The sequence below is a fragment of the Lactuca virosa genome, chromosome 8 (assembly GCF_052849685.1).
Source record: "Lactuca virosa cultivar CGN04683 chromosome 8, Lactuca_virosa_CGN04683_v6, whole genome shotgun sequence".
In the NCBI taxonomy this organism is placed as follows: domain Eukaryota; kingdom Viridiplantae; phylum Streptophyta; class Magnoliopsida; order Asterales; family Asteraceae; genus Lactuca; species Lactuca virosa.
Window position 1 is genome coordinate 191,621,438 of NC_136433.1, and position 25,748 is coordinate 191,647,185.

The 25,748-nt window shown below is 38.4% G+C and overlaps 2 protein-coding genes across 5 annotated transcripts; one reads left to right on the top strand and one right to left on the bottom strand.

Moving 5' to 3' along the window:
* Positions 1-15,012: 15,012 nt before the first annotated feature.
* On the bottom strand, positions 15,013-16,292 carry LOC145129073 (protein BIG GRAIN 1-like B). The gene has a single exon (XM_079063827.1). The coding sequence runs from the start codon at positions 16,188-16,190 to the stop codon at positions 15,054-15,056; it is 1,137 nt and encodes a 378-aa protein (XP_078919953.1). The 5' UTR covers positions 16,191-16,292; the 3' UTR covers positions 15,013-15,053.
* A 2,068-nt stretch (positions 16,293-18,360) lies between these two features.
* LOC145134914 (uncharacterized) lies at positions 18,361-23,045 on the top strand. Of its 4 annotated transcripts, XM_079069719.1 has the most exons (4): positions 18,361-18,467; positions 18,602-18,651; positions 18,743-18,794; positions 18,886-23,045. In XM_079069719.1, exons 3-4 carry the CDS (start codon positions 18,761-18,763, stop codon positions 19,239-19,241), a joined length of 390 nt encoding a protein of 129 aa, XP_078925845.1. In that variant the 5' UTR covers positions 18,361-18,467; positions 18,602-18,651; positions 18,743-18,760; the 3' UTR covers positions 19,242-23,045. The 4 variants fall into 4 exon arrangements, 3 of the variants coding, with proteins under 3 accessions (XP_078925845.1, XP_078925844.1, XP_078925846.1); XM_079069718.1 differs by having other exon boundaries at positions 18,602-18,794; XR_013719418.1 differs by lacking the exon at positions 18,361-18,467 and having other exon boundaries at positions 18,507-18,794; positions 18,886-20,322; positions 20,418-23,045.
* Positions 23,046-25,748: the final 2,703 nt, after the last annotated feature.

A 25,748-nucleotide genomic window follows, 5' to 3' on the forward strand; every position in this document is an offset into this window, starting at 1 on the left:
GAACTCGCAAAGCTGTTTCTAGAGAAATACTTTCCCAAAACACGAGTCTCCAGTCTCAAAAGAGAAATCCTTGGGATCAAACAAGGAAGTCGAGAAGCTCTACATACTTACTGGGAAAGGTTCAAGAAACTTCTAGTTAGGTGCCCACAACATGGGATCAGCGATTATCAACTTTACAACTGTTTATGTGAAGGTCTAACACCAAAGGAGAGGCGCCTGATAAATGCTTCCAGTGGTGGTTCCTTCGATGATATGACACCAACTGAAATCAGAGAGCTTATTGAAAAGCTGGCGATCGAGTCTAAACATTCTGCAAATGAAGACGAGTGGTATCCAGATCAGCCAAGGGGAGTTAAGGAAGTCAGCAATGTTCATCTGGAAGCTCAGATATCGGAATTGACGAAAGTTGTTCTACTCCTGACAAAAGAAAAAGCAGTTGCGAAGAAACCATGTGGTATCTATTTGAAGACGGAACATCCAACAGATATGTGTCCATTACTGCAAGAGGATACAGTTGCAGTAAAAGCTGTTGGAGGCTACCACTAGAATTTTCAGAATAATTATCAGCAGAAACAACAATTTCAGCCTCTACCTGGATTTCAGCAGTAGCAAATTTTTCAGCAGCCGGGTTTTCAGCAAAATTTTCAGAATCAGCAGAATTTTCAGCACAAGAATTTCCAGCAGCCTTTGCAACAACATTCTGGCAGCTCTAGCATGGCCTTGGAGGATATTGTTAAAAGTCTGCCCACGAGCACCCAAGCATTCCAGACAGAAACCAGAGCCAGTATCAAGAACCTGGAGCAGCAGGTGTCTCAACTTGCCACTTCTGTGGGTCGTCTGGAGTCTCAAGGAAAGTTAGCAGGGCACACAGAAAACAATCTAAAGCACAATGTGAGTGCCATTTCCTTGATAAGCGGGAAAACATATGAAGGCCCAAGAGCATCTGAACCAGAAAACGATTTTGAGGAAGATTTTGAAGAAGTTCTGGTCGAAGAAGAAGATTTAAAAGAGCCTGAAAAAGAAGAGGAGGAATATGAAGAGGTGTTGGTTGAAGAAGGATCTGAAAATCTGGAAGGAAAAGAAACTCCAACACTACCCAGGCCAATTCTAAAAGAATACAAGCCACTACCGCCCTTCCCATCGCGACTGAGGAGCACGAAGCGCGGAAGAGATGATGAAGATATTATGGAAATTCCTCGCAAGGTTGAGGTAAATATACCACTTTTAGATATTATCCAACATATCCCTCGCTATGCTAAGTTTCTTAAAAATTTATGTGTCTCAAAGAAAAAAATGAAATTTAATGAGATTGTAAAAGCTGGCAAAAATATCTCCTTTATTTTACAAAAAGGTTTGCCTCCAAAGTGCAGGGATCCGGGGATTTTCTCAGTTCCTTGTAAATTGGGGAACCTTAGTTTTCCAAAAGTCATGCTTGATCTAAGAGCTTCAGTTAATTTCCTTCCCTGTTCTGTTTTTGAAAAATTAAAAATGGGAAATTTACAAAAGACCGGGACAATTATCCAATTGGCTGACCACCCGACAGTACACCCAAAAGGTGTACTGGAGGATGTTCTTGTTGATGGGTTTTAGGTAAAACAAATAAACTAGAAAACAATTCCTAAGTTCACATACAACCTACTTTGGATCTATGTTTTAACTATTGAACATATAACTTTGAATTACAAAACAAGAACCCTAGAGGAGAGAGGCTAATATCGAAATTAACAAACTAGGGTTTAAGAGTTACATACCTTTTAATTGTTATAGCAAACAATTGACAATCCTCTTGATCTTGATCTTGATCTTCTTGGAAGCTTAGCACCACAAATGTAATGCCTCTAATGGAATCACACCCAAGAACTAGCAAGAAGGAAACTTGAAGAAGAGAGTGAGAGAGAGGGTATGCAATTTTCGGCCTAGGGTTTCTTCCAAGGTAGGAGTGGCCGAAATTGTGAGCTGGGAGGCTCCTTATATAGCTGACGGATCTAGGGTTTAGGGAAAACCCTAATACTCCTTTGCTTAGGGCCTAAGCTAACCCAAAGGACTTATCCAAACCCCCTTGGACGAAATCCTTAGGGTTTCCCCTATAGATTTCGTCCACCTCCTTCCAAGGAGGTTCTGGATCCTTCCACTCAACTATTAGATAATTGCAAACTAGTCCCTGTACTTTATAATTAATATTTTTAACCCCAAAATTAATTCTGATTAATTTCTGGCTAACTATTAATTAAACATAATGATTTCTAATTAATATATTAATATTTTAACATATTAATAAATCATTTATATTAATTCATTAATCTTATAAATTAATATCTCTCCTTTCATAATTTCCTTGTCGAGTTGCTAGGTTGAGGGCAACCCAAAAGGACTGTGCTGCTATCAATTCAAGTACATACCAATTATAGTTATGAGCTTAGACACCTAATCCAACACTTGTCCAAGTGGATAATTTGATTTTTCCCATTGATTTTTACATTTTGGACATGGGGAAATTGGACACTTTAGATGCAAACTCAATTATTTTGGGAAGACCTTTTTTGAAAACTGCTAAAACCAAGATTGATGTTTTTGCTGGTACTCTTTCTATGAAGTTTGATGGTGACATTGTGCACTTTAAAATAAATGATGCTGAAACTCCAGTTGATAAATTTTCTATTAATTATCTGGGTATCAGCAGTCCTTTTTCTGAGGACTGCTGTGATTTTTCTAATGGTTTTGTGCAAGATTTATTTTTAGACAGGAAACTAGATAATTATACATTAAAGGAGCTGAGCATAGATAAGCTTGGGGAGATGAAAGATAATGTGAATTCTGCTGGAGGAACTGGTACAAAGCTGATGGAAAAAGCTAAGCTTGGGGAAGATGAGAAAAAGGTGATTTCTGACATGAAGCTAAAAAAGAAAAATCAGGAAAAAGAAGAAGTTGGGTGCTGTCAAGAAGAATGGAAAAAGAAAACGGCTGAAAAATCTAGAATTTGAGTCATTTGATAAAAATCTGGAGTTTTTTTGATTGTTGAACAAGTCCCAGATCCACCCATGTTGCCATATTTGAAGGGGTCTGGAGTCACAAGGAAAAGAGTTGAGCTTCAGAGAAGTCCCAACCACACCATTTAATAATCTGGTTGGGCAAAGTCGAGCCAACGACTTTAAAAATGGGCGGCTTTCCGGGACGCAACCCGATGTTTAGTTTTTATTTTTACGGTTTCAATAAAGAGATGGTCACAGTCCTAATCAGATTTCTGAAATCCATATTTTTCGTCAACATTCATCGTCCAAATCAGATTTCTGCAAACTTATCAGGTACATTCTTTCCTGGCTGCACATTTTTGTTTATTTTCTTTATGGAGCTGTTCATTCCTATCTGAGCATTGAGGACAATGCATCATTTTAAGCTTGAGGAGGGGGTTAGTGTAAAAACTTTGCATTTTTTGTTAAAATTTTAATTTTTCAGTTTTTTTTTAATTTTTTAAAATTTTATTTTCATTTTTGCATTTTATTCTGTTGCATTTGCATATAAAAAATTCGAAAATCTAAAAAAAAAATTTATTTTCTATTTTTATATTTCTGCATTCATAATAAAAAAACCCAAAAAGATTTTATTTCTAGTTATTTTTATTTTTATTTTATGCATTCCAAAATTTTTTTTTTAAAATATTTAAATTTTTTTTACATGAGATGACGATATTATTTACATTCGATAGCTCTGTTAATATGAAGTGTGATAGATACCGAAAATAACGGTCTAATTACAATAAATTTTAAAAATTATCTTTTCAAGTGCTTTAAATATTTTCAATATGAACCAACATAAGAGTCGGATAATTTTTACAATGGAAGTGTGGGATGGAAAAACGAACAATGTTTTGAAAATAATTTCCTTGACTGCCTTAAAAAGAACCTAGATTGGATAACCCTTATAATTCCTTGAAGTACTTAATCCTATAGTTTCTGCGCCATTTGAGGTTAGGAGGGAACTTTTGTTATACCCACAAATAGTTATCATTTTTGAAGTATTGAAGATATGGTGGGCCTCAAAGTAAAATTCGCGCCCAGTCAATATATATATATATATATATATATATATATATATATATATATATATATATATATATATATATATATATATATATATATATATATGTTAGAAATGGTACATCAAGAAACTTGAAGAAATTTGCAATTCAAAGCCAAATCCATGTCAAGTTCAAGTCAAAATCGAGAAGCAAGCAAGTTTAATCTGAAGAGTTGATCAAGACGAAGAAGATGTGTGGTATAATGAGATTGATCCCTAGATAGTGGAATCATAGGGGTAAGCTTGGATTTTCTGTCCATAATGGAGCTTACCGCGTTTATTGGACGAGTTCGGAAAAAAGGAGGGGTTGGTCAAGCTAAGTTTTTATAAACGAATTTTTGTGAAATTATATTTAAAAATACACTGTTTTCACAAATTTAATTCGACGTAAAAATTATTTGCTCAAGCTTGGTTTAACTTATTAAATATTAAATCTGAATCGTTAATATAAAGTATTGAGACTGTTGTCTAGGTAGTGATTTCATTGGAGCTTCCTCGTTGTGAAATCTGATCATGTGAACAAAAAAAAGAGTGAAGTACTTTAGTTTAAGTTTTTATTTTCTTTTATTTTATTCTAAATTTCTTTTTAGGTTATCTACATCTTTCCATTTGTTTATAATGTTTTATCTTTTTCTTACTTGAGGGCAAGTAAGGTTTAAGCTTGGAGAGATTTTTTAGATGCCATTTTATGCATCTTATAGGCTAGTTTTTATTATCATTTAGCATCATATTTTGTACATTTTCATGTCATTTTTTTAAATAATGTTCAGCTCATGTCTTTCGTTAGAATTCCCGTACTGCTCATGTTTTTATGTGAATTTCAGATAGTTCGAGTGGAGCAGTGCTTTGGGAGCATTTGGATGTGCCTTTGGAGCTTAAAATGGAGCTTGGAACTTATGAAGTATGTTGTGGAATGATTGGAAGATGCTTTGGTCTAGAAACATTTGATCGAATTGATCACACGAAGATAGAATCTGCAATCTAAAGTTAAAGGATGTTGCTGGCAGCTTTGACCCCCTGTCAGTATTTTGAACATATCTCATGAACCATAACTCCGATTAACGTGATTCAACATGATCTGAAAAGTAGACGAAATTTCGGACGTCATAGGCAAAACATGGATTCGAGGTTTTTTTTAGTGCCAAAAATTCATCCGGAAGTGAAAAATGAAAACCTGCGATCGCAGGTTGTGTACATGCGATCGCAGATTGGCCAAAAAGTGCCAAAATAGCATCCTACTTCATTAAAATGGCACGAGACGCATTTTCTTCAAAACCTGCGATCGCAGGTTGTGCCCATGCGATCGCTTGTGTGTCGCTTTTGCTGATGGACGTATAAATAGACCCTGATAGCACTCCAGTAACCTAAGTTGGCGATTCCAGAGGTACCAGACGACGAATATACGATTTTGGAGGCGTTTCTCTTCCGATTTCAACGATTTCTGAAGATCTGAAGACTATGGATCATCTCCTGCGTTTAGTTTAGTAAGATTAGTTGTTTGATGTCTCTTTTCATTTGTTTTTATCAGATTTTAGCCATGTCTGGCTAAAACCTTAGTTTTCAGTTCTGAAAAGACGAGTACTTTTCATGTGATTGATCATTAGATCTGGTTTTTGATTTGTGCTTCTATCTAGATTCTTCAGTTTTGTTCTTAATGAATGTTTGATTTTTATTCTTGTTAGTCTGATCACCTAGCTAGGGTTTTATCATTCCAGTTAATCAGTTATAGAATACGCAATTGTTCTTGTCAACTGGTAATAAGTAACAAGTAATAAATCGGTTCCGTGTTTAGGATTTGACTTTATTATAAACTGTAAAAATCATATCTTTACGCTTCCGAGCTTGTGAGAAGTATTGGGTATTGTTGGGAATTTTACAAAGAACTTAATGCAACTTTTCTGATCTTAAGTAAGAGCTTGTTTGATTAGACAGTAAAAAGTTAGGGTTAATTGAAGAGCTTGTTTTGATTAACTAATTTAGGTAAAAGAGAAATTACTAGAGCTTGTTAGTTTTTCTCAATACCAGCTTAGATAGAACGCATCTCAAATAATCAGATCTGGATCAGTTACATGATTAGGAAAGTCGCAGCAGAACTGAAATTGTTTTTTATATTGATTTTCGTTTAATTTAATATCACTGCATTTTTAGTTTTAGTTTTTAATTAAAACCCCCTTTTATATTCTGTTTTTTTACTAGATGTGTCTGATGGAAAAAGGCATTGACCATTAGGCTGTGTCCCTGAGGAATCGACCCTGCTTCCATGTGCTATATTTTTAGTGCAAGCGGCAGTGATAAATTTATTTGTTTAATACCTGTGCGACAGCGTGTTAACATACCTCCAGAGTACGCCCCGCGTACTCGCATGGTTCAGCCATTTTCGAGTTAACTCGGCTAGGTTGACTCGGTTGGGTTGACTCGGTTGGGTTGACTCAGTGGGTTTATGGGTTTTGACCAAGTTTGACCAAGTTTTACCATGTTTGACTTTTAAGGGTATTTTGGGTATTATTGGGTTTTGATGGAATTGGTCGCTTGGTGGTTATAGGCATTTGAGTTGAGAGCTGAGATTCGGAGTCAGGCCTTATCAGTTTTGTGCTGCTTGTGAGGTGAGTTTCCTCATTGTACTTTCGGGTCGAAGGCACCAAGTTGAGAACCTGATATTGTTGATATGTTGAGTATGGGATAGATATGCATGCTAGTTTTGATATGCTAGTCTAGTAGATCTGTAGGACTACCAGTGATATCGTTTGTTTATTTGTATATGATATTATCTGTTATATGTTGACATATTGTGTGGGTTGGGTTGAGGTTGTACTGCTCCGTCCTGTAGCCAACAAGCCATGGAGCATACCAATTATAAGCTGAGGGCCAAGGAGGGCATGTCAGACTCATACTGAGGGCTCATGAGCATTCCAGATACGAGCTGAGGGCCACGAAGGGCATGCCAGACTCGTACTGAGGGCTTAGTGATATTCAGTCTGAGGACTGATTAGGGCGGGGAGCAAGCCAGACATAAGCTGTGGGCCCAGGGGGCAAGCCAGACTTATGTTGTGGGCTCAGGGGTAATCCAGTTTGTTAGTTATGGACCCATTGCATGCTGTTATTATATATGTGCTATTTTCTTGTGTATTAGTATTTTGGGGGAACTTACTAAGCTTTGGGCTTACAGTTTTGGATTATGTTTTAGGTACTTCAGAGGATCGCGGGAAGGCGAAGGCGTGATCGTGCACCTCCTCATGTTTTTTTCATGATTTTGGGATTACTCTGATATTGAACTCGTTTTGAAAACTATTTGTAAACAATTGTGGTTTTTGGGTTTATTTAAAAGTTTAAATTTTTCATGAATTTTATGGATGTTATAGTACCCGCTTTTGCTCATCCCTAGTGTGGGGTATTTTGGCAAAACTCATTAAGCTATGTGCCTACATTTGTTGATTAAATGTTTTTTTAGATACTTTATCAGTTCGTGGAGATGAAAAAGCGGGACTGTACACACATGCATCGACAATTTTATGATTCGAGATTCCGCGTTGTTTCCCTTATAACTCTGATATGGAATTATGGTCTTGAACAAATGGTTTTGACTTGGATGTATTTTTACGAAAGTATGTGTTTATTCTATATTAAAAATGAAAAATTTTGTTTTGGAAATTGGGAAGTTACACGTCTAAAGGAAATTAATCATTCAAGTCTATTGAAATGACGTACAAACCCCTTAGATAAATTCATACGTGTGTGATATGAAGTGAAATCCATCTAAAATGGAAATAAGTAATTTATGACAGATAACTCATCAAGTGAATTATTAGAGACGTCCTTTGCATTACCAACCTTCACCGTGATAGTTCTACATTGCAGTTAGACAAGCCGTGAAATAGTCACTAAATCATAAACTTGTTATAGGGCATAATACTCTTTTATCAAAGTAGAGCTTGTAGTCGCCAAGCTAAAACATTAGTTCATCCATATCGGACCATGATTTGTAATAACATCGTTGCAAAACATGTGATGGACGAGCAAGGGAACCATTCCACACCCATCAGGACATCAACCCACCTCCTAAAACATGGCACATCAAAAAGTGCCTCTAGTGTTGGGGTAGTTCGTAACCTTGTAAGAATGCCCCAACCCAAGTCAAGTTTGCAAATCATCATTAATACAACTTCATATCAATGTTGAAAAGTCGTTAGGCATTCCTGTGTCGGTTGACTAAAGAGTAACGAACTCGGGGAGTATTCAAATTGGGTAAATTATAAGGAAATTAATATATATATATATATATATATATATATATATATATATATATATATATATATATATCATAAGTTCATTCAACTTTATAACAACATAACAAAATGTTTAATACATAACTAAATATATGATATATATGTTAAATTAATTACTTAACAATTATAATTGTTAATTAAAAAAAACAAAATTCGTGAGTTTGACTGATTTGACTGAGTTTTTCCAAGTTGGTTGCGATGACTGAGTTGGACTGATTTGCTCCGAGTTTGATCGATTCTGATTTTTTTTTATCATTTTTTAGAAAAAACGCCTCGGTACATACCCGATTTTGCATACTCGACAGAGTAGGCCAAATTTTACATCACTGCTTCATATACATGGTCATGCTGAAATAACATTAAAAACAAGTTATCATAAAATATCATGGAGGCAGTTAGGGAACAAAATTTTGCGTATTCCAGACCAGTTCTTTGTGTTCTTGACCTGTTTTTCGTGTTCCAAACACAATGTTCTACCAAAATATGCTACTTATCCTCATTATCACTTCCATCTAAGCTTAACTCTTAACGATTAGTTAAAACTATGTATTTGAACTTAAGTTCATCAAGTTCCGGACAAGTTTTTGTGTTCTAGATGCAATGATTGTATTCCGGACAAGTTTTTGTGTTCTAGACGCAATGATTGTATTCTAGACAATGTTTTTCCATTCCAACTAATGATTTTACACTATCTAAGTCGATGTAATGTTAACAAGATATATAAGGTAGATAGAGAATATTACCACAACAGGATAACCTCGTTATCATCTTGTTTTCTTATAGAACCAGAGCGTCTGAAATACTAATCTGACTTGGGCGGGGGGGGGGGGGGGGGGATGGGACATATTCCAAAAACTATATATAAATATGACCATTATCAGATCCAAAATGACTCATTCGGAAAATATTGGTCATTTTTTCTAAAATTACTTACTTATTGATTATATCTTTTAACATTTACTTTAAATATGGTCAGTTTATTAAAGGAAATTGAATAATCTAACCATAAATAAAGTTGTAGTTAACAAAAGTAACAACTTTAAGTAACCATTTGGTCCGGAACGGGTCATTTCGGACACAAAAAACCGGCCCAATCCCAGTACTATAGTTGAATGGTATATATGGGTCCCACACAACAAAATCAGGAATACACATTCTGGAATTTGCAATTTCGAAGATTGATCTACCCAAATCTTGGACCTAATTTTCAGCATGGATTCGTCAAACCAAGTGAGTTCTACTTCTTAAGTTACATTTGATTTTTCAAACAAGTTTACGTATTCAAGAATAGTCTGGAATACGATGAACGAGTCCGGAATACGGCGAACGAGTCCGGAATACGGCGAACGAGTCCAAAATTTCCTTTTTTTTATGTTTTTCTGTCATTATAGGACTATGAATCTTATGTAAGTATCTTACAGTGTGCCGAGGATCGTTTTTTGACCAATACGTTTTGTAGGGAATCTGGAATGTTACTTTAAGTCTGGAACACGAAGAACGTAGTCCAGAACCTGATAATCTATTCCAGAATTATGTTCCAAAATGAAAATCCGAAATAAATACTCATTATCATTTTTTTTGCTAGTGTTTAATAACCCCTATTAGTACAAAGACGATTTTGCGTGGACGTTGTTAAAAAAAAAATGAGTTTTACAGACGAAAAAGCTGTATTCCATATACAAGAGCTTTCAGAGTTGCACCCGATAAAGGTAAAATAAAAAAACAAATATTTGTAATAAATTTTTGTTTTTATTTTTACGGAAATGTATTAAAATGTTCTTGGAATTTTGTTTTTTGCAGATAAAAAACAAAGATGTTGAGTTAGAAAATAAAGTAAAAATTCAACCAGCAAAGGCACCTATCAAATTAAGAAATAAATCAGAAAGGGTGCTAAAACTTAAATTAAAAGTAGATAGAACTTCGAAAGATAGGACCAGAGCAAGTGCAGACAAACTTGTTATGATAGACTAGTCGCATTTTTTTGTTATGGATATATTTGAGAAATTAGGTTTTATTATTATTACATACGTTTATGCAAGTAAGTTTTTAATGTGTATGGTAATGTATTTTATTTTCAGTCTCCAACATCCAGTGATTCATCGATGAGGATGAGTTGGCAATAACATATGATGTAGTACGTCTTGAAGACGAGCAACGACGTCTTGAAGACGAGCAACGACGTCTTGTTGACACGTCTGTATTTGAAATGATTTGTGATCATAAACGTTCAAAACAACGAATGGTAATACTGGAAATCTCATTACCACCTTCAGCGGCTGAGGAGTGGAGAAAAGTAGAATTGTGCAACATGCAAATGCTCCTCATTACCATGTATGAAGATATACGACAATTTGTGAACACAATGGACATCATCAAAGAAACACGTACGACAAGTCCAACAATAGAGATCGAGTTGAAATGACTAATAATGGGTTCGACCTAATTGAGACCTACATGGAATTGTTTAAAAATCATGTAGACACAACTAGTTTGCACCGGATGCAAGTTCCTGATTATCCTGTAAATGTAATCTAATTTTAAATAGGGTTATTGTAATGTCTTTTGAAACTCAAATACGTAAAAGGAATGACACGAATATCTAAAATGAGAATTTTTTTCATTAACATTAGTGCAAAGAGCGTTCGAAATCCTAATACATGCTAAGATTTGTTTCCACAAATTAGGAAATTGTAAGGGATACAGATTTTGTTCGTGGTCAATAAAATCTCCTCTAATTCTAGCAACATTTGTTAGACCGTCCCTTTCTGCACGAAGCTTATCAATCTCTGCATTTGCATCTTCAATCCACTTCTTAGGTTTTTTGACTTTTTTCATAGTTTCAACAACCCATTTTTCTTTTTCATTTAATTGTTCCACTAGATCGCCTGCACATTCATTTATTGTCCAGATTATTTCAGAGTCCCCTTTGTTTGCTTCTTTAGCAGCCTTCATAGCTTGGAAAACGTCATCATACATTTTATCCGGGAGTGGGAAATCTAGGCCTTCCGGAAAGGGGTTATTATCTGAACAAACATAGCAATCTTCTTCTTCACAATGCCAAACACCAAAGTGAGATGAATTCATTCCAATTTTTTTCTATGTTGATGATGCATGCTAGCTGCATATAAAGAGTGAAATGTAATATCCGAAACGAGGGTACGAAATAGATGTCCGAAATAAGGGTCCGAAATGCATGTATGGAATCTATTGTGTCAGGAATCTATGACATTTTTGATTGATTGGACTAGACATGGACCAGACGTCCGAAACGTTAGTTCGGAATGGGATTTCGGAATCCGGAATGTGCCTCCGAAATTCGTGTCCGGAATATGTGTCAGAAATATATGACATGTATGATTGATTGGACTACATATGGATGATTGAAATGATGACCAAGATGTCAGTCTGAAATGATATTCCAGAATCCGAAATGGGATGTTGGATTCACATAGATTCCGGAATGAAGAATTATAAATAAGAGAATGGTATTGTAAGTCATTTACAACTTCGAATTGACAGTAAACGCGCCCCAACCTTGGACTAGACAAGAAGAGACAACACTCTTTGAGGCTTGGATAACCATTGTGGATGACAGGGTTGTGATAAGTCAGCCACATCTCATATACGGCTCATGTTGGATCCGATTAAAAAATATGTTTGACTTTGAATTATATGTTGCAGAGTATCGAAGGGAAGAAGAAGTGAAGATTAAGTTTCAAGACATTTGGGTAAAGGTGAAGACGTTCATCAAAATTTATCACAAGATTGACAATGAATTACTTGATGAAGATGAACAAGTAATTTTGCAGCTGACAAGGGTGAAATATAGACGTAAACATAACGGGGTTGATTTTCCATATGAACATTTTGAGGTATTTTAAAACATGCCCCGTATTTTTAAATTATGTATTTTGTAATTTTTAGATTTAATAAGATTATGGTACTTTTAAATAATGTTTTTCCTATCTTTGTAATATGTAACAAATATTAGGCCAATAATAATAATAGTTTCCATTATTCATTGCAAATCAATTACAAATATAATTAATTGCAATTACATATGCAATAAAACAGCCATCAAAGAGTCTGGTAATTACCATTCAGATGGAGGGGGAAGAGGGTGCACGGTTTGTGTCTGGTAGGTAGTCCGAAAAACATAATCCTGGTAATATATTTGTACCATATCGGCTAATTCATGGACGTTCAAATGACGTGATGCCGCAATAGCATAACCGCACGCTATACCCAAACTGCGCCATTTTCCACATGGACATGTATGGCGGTTCAAATCTACAACACAAGTTTTTAAAATAAAAAATTCGATAAATGTGGACGGGAACGGAGACAGGATATCAGGCAGGATCTTTGTTGCTTGCCACCGAACAAACTTTTGTATCCTTTTATGAAGCGCTATTTCTGCATATGGGATGAATACGCCAATCAACCTCCCTAAAAAGTAATTTTGATCAAATAAGGTTCTTGTACAAGTAAAAAATAATTTAATATTGCACCATGTAATTTACCTCCCATTAAACTGCATTCTATTGAATGTAGTCACGAATTGCCTCGGTAAGCGTTATTATCGGTACATTGCGTTGATTAACCGATAGCACCAACAAAAATTGGGGAACATCAATGTTGACTACATTCCAATGGATGTTAGGGAAATAGACTATTGCCCATTTCGCACGACTGATGTTGGCTAGCACTTCACTAGCATCATGGGTTAGCCGATGAAAGTTTTTTCAAAATCAGACACAATATATGAGTTGGATGTCATCCAAAACAAAGGTTCCAATGTTCTTCCAGAGACGCCTCTTGTGCGCTTATACATGAACACACTTTTAGAAGTATACACATGATAAGAATCATTGAATACATGATCTATGCAAGAACTAACGACATCGTCCATATTGGTTTGAACGATACTTCCCTACCCTGCCCTAAAAATTCCTTTAACATCATAAGGAACCAAGTACAACAATAGAGATTATTTTCCACGGCCATACCAAATGCTATAAGATGGTTCTGTTTGTTCCCGTCCATAGCAACAACTACGAATACTGTGTTTAGATAGTCCCCACTTAGACAGACAATACCTGTGAAGATGACAGACAGCAAGCAGCCTATGAATGCATGGAGTTGTATATTTTTGGGAACACTAACCAATTAGTTTAGATGTAGAAACATTATCAATTTGAAAGAAACAATAGAAAAGTGGAAAAAAATATACCACACATCCAATAGCCACAAAACAAGCTTGGAAACGATCCAACACATCAGTTTTGATGTGAGTGTAAGTATGCATGTTGGTTCGCCTAAGGCTGTGTAGGTAAACATGGAGGTTGTTAAAGCTTTCTTCGTGTTCACTTTCTGATAAACTCATTTTCATATAAGAGATAACTACGAATTATCTGAAGTAAGTGTCTAAGTACATGCGGGCATATACACGTATATGTAGGAGATGAAGATTGAATTTCTAATCCGAAATAACTGTCTGGAACATGTGTCCGTGATTTCGTATTGTCATTTCACATAACAAGACTCACAATCATACATACATTCCTGTTTTGGACGTCGTAGTTCGGAATGACAGCCCGGAATGTACGAAGATTCTTATTTCAGACCAGAACTCCGAAATGATTACACATACTCCAAAATGCTCTATTTCGGAGGAAGTTGTCAAACAGAGCTCCGAAATGAATTGCCTTCCTCCGTAATGACCTATTTCGGAGAAAGTGGTCATGTTACAAAATAAAAATGATTATTATCATTAAAATACTCGTTGAGTTTGATTACTCAATTTCCCATTTATTAATATCTCTTAATAATAATATATATATTTTTTTAATTTCATCGGTTTTAACTTGGTACATACAAAACATACTTAACTTTTGTTTTCCTATGGTCATAGTTGTTTGAACCAAGGAAAGCAAAAGATGCGGTTCTCCTGTCTCTTTATCTTTCCTTCTAATTCCGATCTTAGAATCTTAATTTTCACTTTCTCCCCTACTTTCTTTTCCTTTTCCCAAAATCCCCCCTTCTTTTACTTTTTTTTTTAACTCGCAAACTGTCACTCTCCAATCTCCATTCCATCCATTCATCATCTTTATCTTTGCTTCTAATCCCGAAATGAGTATCTTAATTTTCACTTCCACCCCTCCTTTCTTTCCCTTTCGAAATATACCCCCTTCTTTTACCTTTTTAACTCACAAACTGTCACTCTTCAATCCATCCATTCATCAATCATCATCCTCTTTATCGTTGCTTCTAATCCCAATATGGGTATCTTAATTTTCACTTCCACCCCTCCTTTCTTCCCTTTTCCCAATACAGCCCTTTTACTTTATCATTTCACAAACTGTCACTCTCCAATCCATCCATCCAACCATCAACTTGGGATCAACCAAAACCAAAAGAAACAAACATGAAACATCCCTCCCTTCTTTTCAAGAATTTGTCTTTTCGCATCTTTTTATCATTTTATTTCAAATATGTACAACTCTTACCATTTTAAGAATTGCCTCAAAAGCACCACATTACCACATGTTTCTTCCTTCCCTTAACTTTATATTTTATAGTATCATATTATTTATATTTACTTCTTCCATGTAATCATTGCACAAAAGTATATGAAACATATTCAAACCTCAAAAAACAAATGTGTGATTCAATTTCATAAATTTGTCGAACAAATTAGCAAATTAACCCATTAGCAATTGCACGATTCTTTCCAAAATGTGTCGTTTCATATACAGGAAGCTCTTCACACTCCTTCAAAGCTGACAAGTGATCAAGTTCGAACAAATCTGAACTTGAATCACTTTTGGTATCATCATCATCATCATAAGAGTTGTAATCTTCATCCTTCGTTAAATCTTGTGTATCATAAATGAACTTTTGGCCACAGGGACGTGAATCTTCGTCGATGATTACACTCACCGGGTAAAATCTAACAGTTCTTCGGATTCCATTGTTGAGCTTCTTCTCTCTTGATCTTGGAGAATTTTTACTCAAACATGACCTTGTAAATGAAGAAGCCGATGAACATGTAGACCCATGTGTCGATTTTGATGTTCTTTCACTCTTTTTATGATCGAAACATGGTGGATTCAAATCTTTCGGGTTCTTGACTTGGCCATTTGCGAAAAGAGATGTGAGGAACGTCGTGAGTCGACCTCCAGGTGAGATTGGTTGCTTTATCTTCTTCAGGTTCGCGTAAATCTTCAATGCTCGAGCTTTTGACTTGATTAAAGCCCCACGATCGATTCCATTTGTTTGATGATCATCCGAACAGTAGTAGAACTCCATCTGCTGATGCTTTTTCGAAAACCCGTTCGTTTTTACGGATTCTGGCCTACTGAAAGGTCCAAAAGAAGAAGGCTTATGAAACCTGGAGCCATGGAAACTTTCTGGTTCAGAGAACCATATTCCATAGCTCGAATCAGAAGAGCTCGTCCCCGAACTGAAGAAAAATGGGTCGTTATCAATGACTGGTTTCCGGTAGACGTCCGGTATTGATGAAGGCCTCGTTCGAGTGTTTATGTTTTTTGCGTTTTGTTTCATATTCATCCATTTCTCTACCAAAAAAGCTCGCCGGAGACTCGCCACTGCTTCGTCCTCCACTGCACTGCTCGCTTTTGGTCTGCCGCCACCGCCACCGCCGCTGCTGATGCTTTGTTTCTTTGAAGTTTTCTCTTCTCGGCCGGATTTGACGTCGTCTCCGTCCATGGAACGGTAGATTTCATCAAGAAGGCTTGACGAAAAAGATGGGTTTGGTGTGTTTTTTCTCGGTTTCTCTTCTTTGACTGATTTATGACTCCAACGATACATTCTCGTTTGTCTTCGACGGATCTTTGATATGACAATTGACAACGAAAGAGGAGAATCGAAAAGTGTGTATAGAGAGAGAATGAAAAATGATTGAATATTTAGAGAGAGAAAGTGAAATGAGACTGTGAACAGGGTGTAAGAGACGATTTTATAGGAGATAAAGACAGAAAGAGACGCGTGCATGGTGGCAAGTGATCGGAAAATTCTTTAAAGAAGGTCATTTGATTACGACATTACTTAAATCACATAATTCTTTCTTTTTCTACAAATTTGATTGCCAACGGTATTTATTAAAATATAACTTAAAAAGCATCTCACGATGAACAATTTACTTATTCCCTAAGTTTAATCGTAACAACGTAAGATCATTTCATCCTATATATAAAGATCGATTTTGGTCATAAAATTCCGTTTAGGAAGAACAACACAAGCTACAATGACAAAATCGCTTAATAAAATTTATTTTAGAATAAAATTCGTTATGTACCACATCTCACATAATTTTTAGGTATGTTTGAGATTGTTTATTTAAATGTTTGATAGTGATAATAAACAGTTTTAAATGTTTGAATAAAAAGATTTTGTAAACATTTATTGATTTAAATAATCAAATTTTGATAAATTTACTGTTTAATTATTGACTTATTTGAGTAGTTTTTTATAATAATGTCTTTATTATACATATAAAAACCATCTATCAAACACTAAAAATTTAATATTATCAATTTATTATGGGTGAATTTTGAACCGGACTAGAATTGAACCAGTTTTTAACCGGAACTGAATTTGTCAAATTATATATACCGAGATTCGGACCGTCGGTGCCGATATCGGTGTCGGTTTTTTGGTTATTTTTTTTATAATGAAACTGGTTTCTTGATTTGCAATGAAAATAGGTGTTTTTACATTCTAAAATAAACTACATACACCAAATTATATGTTGGAAAAAACATCAAGTAATTTTAAATTCATACAAGTGAATTATACGTATTTCAAAAAACGGAATAAAATATAAAAAATGTTGAAACATAAACACGTACCATTGATATGCTGTCTTCCGAGTTCTGTAGCTAATTCAATATGTAACGAAAATATGTGTTGTTACAATCTAAAATGAACTACAAAAACCAAATTACATGGTGGGAAAAAATCAAATAATTCTGACTTCATGCGAGTCAGTTATACGTATATTAAAAAACAGAACAAAATAAATAAGTTGCTAAAATAGGAAAAAGAAAATATCGGTCCAGTTTCGGTATCTTATTCGGGTTTTAATGGACCGAACCGGTTTTAGAATTGGGACTGAATATTGACAATATGAGGAACGGCTAACCAAGCCGTTAAAGTAAATCCGGTCCAGCTCCGATTACCCTGGTACTTCCATCTATCCTGATCAAACTCTATCAACAACCTTATAAATTAAGTTTTTTCTCCTCACTATATGAGACAGCAAGACTTAATTCCGTTTATTTGGTGTTTTACTAGATTTTTTTTTAACGACAGATATATTAAAACAGAACTAGCAAGAAGCTAGCACAAACTACAAAGTACAAAAGTACAAGTAAGAAACGGAGAAATAGACCAATTCGAATTGATTATTTATTCTTACAAAGTAATTCATAACATAATAACTCAATCACTCGAAACCAAGAACTTGTTATTTATGTCTTAAATACAAAGATTCTTGTTAATAATTGATTGGTTGGTACATGAATGTTCAATTGATTGGTTGTTCGAGTATTCAACAACTACATAATTGTTCATGCAAATAATTTTTTTCCTTGAAAAGTTAAGGTACATATCATCGTTTTCACCGAGAAATACTTTGGTTTATACTCTATAATGAATTTTTAATTAGTCTTGGTATATGATATTAATCTAAGTTTAAAAAAACCATCATCATATATGAAAAAACTAGAGCTGACAAAAAGCGACCCAACCCACCAACCCAACATGAACCCAACCCAAAATTAGCGGGTTGGGTTTAGATTTTCAACCCGTGTAAATTATACGGGTCAACCCGTCTAACCCATTTAATTAAATAGGTTGGGTTGGGTAAAAATTATCGACCTATTTTCAACCCGACAACCCATTTAAGTTATATATATATATATATATATATATATATATATATAATAATATGTTTTACCGTATTTCTATAACCCTATTAAATTATTTAAGATTTAAAGGTCTTAGTTTCTATGGAGCCTTTTTACACACAGACAAATCAGTGAATCCCATACGCAAACCTAAATTAGAGCCGGCAAAACTCAAAAGGTTAGAATACATTTTTTTTTTTTAAATTATTACGTATTAATTAGAAGCTTACGGCTTTACACATTAGGTTTCTTAATATCCTTTTGTTACTTCATCTTTTTGACGTTTCAATTTTGGCGTTTGGATTTTCACAGCTCCTCGATGTGCTCCTCGATACAATCTTCATCGGAACACTATACGACCAGTAATAGTATAGTACGACTTGATTATACGCAAGAAACAAAAACCAAACTTCAAATTTCACTTCATATTCCTTCTCTAACTCTCTCTGGCAGCAATTTACCTCCGATTCCATGGAGAATTTGACATCTGAAAACGAAAACAAAAGTAAGATATTTCTATTCAAGTTCTTCCATTAAGATGTTTTCTAGTTAATTTGATTTATGTTAAGTGTTAGAGTAACACTTTCTTTTTTCAGTGACGAATATTGTTGAAATATCGGAAGAAGATGTCCATGGGGTACAGTCTCCTACACCTGCAACAAGGGACAATGAAAAGAATCCAAAGCCCGTCAAGCAATTAAAGCCACAAAAAACTGGTGTGGATGTCAAACGTCACAGAAAACTTACATCAGAGGTTTGGAAAGATTTTGAATTTCTGGATACGGATGAAAATCGTGAATTGCATTGTAAATGTAAAAAGTGTGGTCAAGTTTATAATGCTGAAACTAGAATGGGTACTGGAAATTTAAAACGCCATCTTAGGAGTTGTAAACCAAGTCGTTTTAGGGATATTGGGCAAATGGTTTTGGATATTGGTGGCCATGGTGGTTAAATAACTAGCAGGGTCCTTGAGTTTAATCCTGATACCTTCCGTGAGATGTTAGCCACTGCCATAGTAAGGCATGACCTAATGATGATATATGGTCCATTGGCATGACCTAGACTGCTCTAGCACACCAGCCTGGCCTGGCGCACTCCTGCCAGCCCTGCCTGGCATTCCCTTGCTGGGGACTCCCTTGCCAGTCCTGCTGGGGACTCTTCTGCCGTCCCGGCCAGGCGCTCCCTCGCCTGGCACTCCCTTGTCATCCCTTCCTGGTGCGCGCCTGCCAGTCCTGCCTGGGACGCGCCCGCCAGCCTTGTCCGACGCCTCCGGGCGGCCTTGTCCAACTCCTTGCTGGTTAGGCCTGAATTGGGCTGGCCCAAGACCTGACCTAATTCCCCTTGACCTAATTGTCCACTATAAATAGAATAGTGCCCTTTCCATGAAGGGGGAATTTTCCCCAGGACTCTCTCCCAAGTGGTTCAGCCACCACTAGATCTTCCCCTTGGCTCAACCGCCGCCTTATACTCCGGCAGGGTGGCTCAGCCGCCACTCGCCGCCGTCAGCCACCATACACCACCAACAGCACCAAAATGGTTCTCTCCAGCTATGGAAGACCATCTCAGATCTTCTAGCTGATCTAACTTGACCGTCGGAGCCCGCTTCCGGGGCACAGTCCCTGAGACGGCTCTAACGACTTTGCACTGTGATGTCAGATCTCCGCCGCAGCAGAAGACCAGAAGAGCCGCCGGAGGTCGATGTCGCATCATTTGGCGCCATCCCGGACCCGAGCAAGTAGCAAAACCCTCAGTTGCTTTCAAGCTCGTTTTTCCTCAGATCTGATGTGCTTTCATCTCAGGTTTCTTCAGATCTGTTAATTTCTAGTATCATTTGCTCAGATCTGTTCATGTTTGGCATCAATTTGTTCAGATCCGTTTGGCTATTACCAAGATCTGTTCAGATCAATTTGCTTCTTGACAAGATCTGTTAAACCATCATTTAGATCTCAAGATCTACTCCATTTTCCAGTTCAGATCTTTAGATCCATTTTCATTTTCAAGTTCAGATCTGTAGATCTGTTTACCTCTTGAAGGTCAGATCTCAAGATCTTTTGAGTTTTTAACTCATTTGAACATTTATGAAGCCTACAAGGATATTTTGAATCTATTTTCGTTTTTTACATTTCAGTGGGTTTTTCAGCAACTTGAAGGAGGAGGAAAGAAATTTTTACAAGTTTCTATCCTTTCATCAAGTTTATATTACCAGAAAATTGCTGTTTAGTTAAGATTTTCTGTGAAAAAATTCACTCCCTGCAACAACTAATTGTAAGCACAGCTGTAGTATTTGTACATTTTGCTAAGTTGTTTATCTGGTGTTTCCTGTAGAAGCTTGAAGGACAACGAAAATTTTTTAAAAATCTTTTTGGTTCACGTTTTAGTGATTTCTTCAGCAAGTTGAGGGGGAAAGAATTTTTTATAAGTTTCTACCCCTCTTATCAGCTCATTATTTCAAGGAAAATCACTTTTAGTTTATGATTTTTTGTATACAACTTCACTTAAGTTGTTTGTACTGATTTAGTGTTTATCTCAGATAATTAAAAAAAGAAAAAAAAGGAGAAAGAGTAGAGGTTTTATGAGTTTTTACCAAATTTTCAATCATATTTTGGTTTTTTGATTGAATAGCTTGAAAAAAAAAAGATCCTGTGAGATTTTACCCCATTTCATATCCAGAAAATCTTTATAGATTGAATCTTTTAAGTATACAACTTCATTCCCAAAATATTTACTGGTGTGTTGCCTTTTACCAAAATATATCCCATTATAGTTACCAAACTCGACAATACACCACATCTTATCAATTTACAGTTTACTGCTCAGTAAAAAAGAAGTAGAAAAAGATAAAAAGAGAGTTCTTGAAATGATCCGTAGAAAGAGGCGTATATATATTTAAAAAAAGGAGGGGTAGGGGATAAACGAGAGGTGTGTGGTCAACGTATTAATTTATCTCCTTTCAACAAGAAAAAAAAGGATAGATGGACCCCACCGGTCATGTATTAGGTGCGTACAGGCAGCGATTGTACATTAGCCTTAATGAGCTAGAAGAAAAGACAAAAGTCAGACGTGGGTCCCTGGACCATCATCTTCCTAAAGAAAATCAGCAGCGATCTTTTCTAATTCTCGCTAACCTCTCCGGCAGCCGACTACCCAGCGACACCCAAAAAAATCTTTGAGACACCACGTGCCGCTCCCTCCGACCAAGTGCAACCCGACTGTTGTGAACAATCGACCGCCAGTCCTTAACAGCCGGTCAGCAATGTCCAACAAAACACAGATCCTGTTTGCCCTGATCTTCAATATCCAACGCTGCCTGTCACATTCTTTGCTCCGATTGGGCAACCAGACAGCCTCTGATCGTCAGCAACCAATCGCAATCTCCGGTCATCGCCGATTCAAACTCCAACACCACTCGTAACCCCCGGTGACAGCAGCTAAAGCACCGCCATTATCACCACCGGACGACCTTCAATCACCCTCTCATGTGTTCAATTAATCCACGCTCACCAGAGCCGGGGTACCACCAAATCGTCTGCATCCAGCGGACCAACCGATGACTATCAGCCATCAGTGTTCACCTGTAACCGTCCCAGGCTAGTCGACAGCAAACCAGAAGTGACTACAACCCCTATGTCTTCCTGATTCACCGCCAACAACTAGAACCGAAACCACCGGCCGACCATCCGCCTCCTTCCAGCGGCAATTTTCGCCCAACAACAAATCGCGGTGCAAGCTTCATTCTGATCTCTATTAATAGTAACTGATGAACCTCCAGAGAAATCGCAGTCCTGGTCTCCGCCATTAACGCGCCATAATACCTAACCTCTGTTCCTTCTTATAAATCACCAACGTTCGCCACCCATTGCTACAAGATCACTCGTAGACCCTTGCAGTCGAAGAGCTCCATATCCATTGACCAACATCTCCGTTTATGGAGATTGGGATTTGAGAGCGAGGTGTGCTGGAGACCTTTTTTCTCGAAAGTCAAAATTGAAATTGAAAAGAGGGATAAGCCTTGGGTTCGCTTGTATTATAATAATAATTTGGCCTATAACTTGCTATGGACTACCAACCACAAATGCCATTTGGGCTCCCACACACATCTAGCAACTTCACATCGGGCTCATTATTTCTTAAGTGGGCTCATAACTCGGGCCATTATTTCTCAGCTGGGCCGATTAATAGATAAATGGGTGATATCTGGGACTTGTATATTTATTATGGGCTCCCTTCAAGTTTATTCCTTCATAATTTGAGGCTATTCCAAAAAATATAAAAATAAAAAGCGCCCAAACTTAGCAAGAAAAAAGTCAACAAGTCACCGCAAGCTCCGCTCAACGGGATACGTTTTCAGAAAATACGTAGCAACCCGGACCACTCAGCATTTTCAAAAAAAAAAAGGAGGGAGAAGAGTAGTACGCTACTACTACTAGTGAATCATTTCAAAATAGCAATCAGCAACTGCGCTGTGCGGCTATCAGCAGCCGTGTTGACCAATCCCGAGAAGTCTTGTTAATCCGCTCTCACCTTTCATGTTAACCGACCCTCGCTAATCTTACTACCCAGCTCTCAGTAGTCGCACAGCTCGGCCCACAGCAGCCACGCGGCCCAACTCAGCAGCCGCAAAGCCCAGTCATCAGCAGTCGCGCTGCTTAGCTTTCGGCAGCCGCCCTACCCAATTCTTGTTAGTACTTGGGTCGCCTAGCTCCTTCCAGCAGCTATGTATCTTAATTTTCAGCGGCTATACATCCATCTTTCCCTTTCTTCGCCTCCTCTAAAGAAAAAGGAGGGGGGGGGGGGGGGGAGGGTTGGCATGACATTATGCATAAGTGATTTTTATTCCAAAAGGGCATAGTTAAAGTACACAAAGAGCTCATACTTTGTGATAGTGCATCCCCGAGGTGACACTAATATCCCGGATCGAAAGAGCAACCCTGTGGTTCAATCCTCGGTAGCCTCGTTGCCCAGCTCTCAATGGTCGAGCTGCTCATCTATCGCAGGTAGCCCGATGCTCAGTTCTCAACGGCCCCGCTGATCAGCTCTTGATAGCAGCTCCACAGTCCAGCTCTCAATAGCCTCGCTGCATAGCCGTCAGCAGTCAGCCAAGACAGCGAGGCACCGATCATCACTACAACTAATGATGTAGTAGAGCATCAGTTGCCATTACACTTTACCCCAGAATGATCACCGGGACACACACAGAGATTGTCGGCCGCTGTGCCCAATCCTGCAAGGTTCAACACCCTTGCTTTGAGTCACCAGGCTTCTTTGCCCGACTCCATTATAGCGACAAGCTCCGCATGCGAGGTTCAGCACCCTCGCCTTGAGTCGCCTGGCTTCTCAGCCTGACAGCATCACAGCGGCAAGCTCCGCATGCGAGGTTCAGTACCCTCGCCTCGAGTCGCCTGGCTTCCCAGCCCGACTCCATTACAGCGGCAAGCTCCGCATGCGAGGTTCAGTACCCTCGCCTCGAGTCGCCCGGCTTCCCAGCCCGACTCCATTATAGCGGCAAGCTCCGCATGCGAGGTTCAGTACCCTCGCCTCGAGTCGCCTGGCTTCTCAGCCCGACTCCATTACAGCGGCAAGCTCCGCATGCGAGGTTCAGTACCCTCGCCTCGAGTCGCCTGGCTTCTCAGCCCGACCCCATTACAGCGGCAAGCTCCGCATGCGAGGTTCAGTACCCTCGCCGCGAGTCGCCTGGCTCCTCAGCCCGAATCCATTATAGCGGCAAGCTCCGCATGCGAGGTTCAGTACCCTCGCCTCGAGTCGCCTGGCTTTTTAGCCTGACTCCATTATAGCGGCAAGCTCCGCATGCAAGGTTCAGTACCTTTGCCTCGAGTCGCCTGGCTTTTCAGCCCGACTCCAGTATAGCAACATGCCCCGACCATTCCACGCGATGCTCTTCCGCGTGATTTATCTACGATCGATGGCAGCCAAGCCCAATCCATTCCACGCGATGCTCTCTCGCGTGATCTATCTACGATCGTTAGCAGCCAAACCCGATCTGTTATACGCGATGCTTTCCCGCAAGACATTTCCATGTTCGCTGGCTGCTAAGCCCAAGCTATTCTCATAAGTCGTGCATCGTCGCACACCATAAGTCGCACATCACAAGCTTATTCCACGTCTAACACCATGATCTCGGTGTTTCCTATCTCTCAATAATCACGGCTCTCTGGTGCTCGGACGATCGATGAAGTGTTATCCGCATCACATCCCGCTATAGTGAGGATATTCTCCAGCAAGGAGGTCATCCCGACATCGGCCCTGCTGCCCTACCCCACGACATCTCTGTTTCCTGGCTCACGGAAACGGTCTTGCTGCGTAACCCTACCTGTAGCCTCGCCGCGTACCCCACAGCATCTCTGTTTCCTGGCTCTCGGAAATGGTCTCGCTGTGCAACCCTACCTGTAGCCTCGCCGCGTACCCCACGGCATCTCTGTTTCCTGGCTCTCGGAAATGGTCTCGCTGTGCAACCCTACCTGTAGCCTCGCCGCGTACCACACGACATCTCTGTTTCCTGGCTCTCAGAAATGGTCTCGTTGTGCAACCCTACCTATAGCCTCGTCGCGTACCCCACAACATCTCTGTTTCCCGGCCCTCAGAAATGGTCTTGCTGCGCAACCCATACCTCTGGCCTCACCGCTTATCCCTTAGCACCTCTGCTGCCTGGCTCTCGGCAACAGTCTCACTGCATGTTTTCTACCTATAGCCTCACTACCTGTTCCTCAAGAATTATGTTGTCTGACTATCGACAATAGTCTTACTACGTGACCCTCGCTAGCAATCGCCCTGCTCTCGGAATCTCTGCCACTTATATTATGGTCAACAACCTTACGGTTTATTGGTTCGACAACATAGTCTGACACGGCTACCTACGCTACCCACATCAGACTGGGGGGAATCCAGCTAGGTGTAGCCCAAGCAAGAAATACCTTCAAGGCAATTATTAATGCAGACTATGTAGACTAGATATCGGTGACATTTCATATGCGCATGACTACCGCAACAATCGTGTCGAATAACGGTCTTAGAGACTGTATGGAAAAGTTACGCTTCTTAGCTACCTCGACCCGACATCCGATCGACATCAGTGTCGTGTAACTCTTTAGCAGCCTCGGTCCGCATGATCGCAGCAATAGTTACGTTGCATCGCACCGATCGGCTCGCACTCCTCTCAATGAAGGAGTATCAAGTCAGCTCAAGCAATGTTTGGCTCATCGCACAACCCCACGGCTCTCGTGGGCGAGGTTCGGTCATTTTTCTTTATTATTTATTGTATTGGTGCTTTATCTAGTCTGATCAGATTGTCAGCAACCTAATCGCATCAGACTAGGGGGACTTGACGACGCACAGTTTAGATGACTAGTTCCAGTCCGATGTCATTGGCCGCGTACCAATAACACCAGACTGGGGAGACTTGATGATATATGGTCCATTGGCATGGCCTAGACGGCTCTAGCGC

Excerpts from the sequence above, each read along its gene's own strand:
- LOC145129073 (XM_079063827.1), bottom strand. The coding sequence starts at position 16,190 with ATGTATCGTTGGAGTCATAAATCAGTCAAAGAAGAGAAACCGAGAAAA.
- LOC145134914 (XM_079069718.1), top strand. The coding sequence starts at position 18,761 with ATGGAGAATTTGACATCTGAAAACGAAAACAAAA. Across the intron at positions 18,795-18,885 it reads ATCTGAAAACGAAAACAAAA|TGACGAATATTGTTGAAATA; the intron begins GTAAGATATTTC and ends TTCTTTTTTCAG.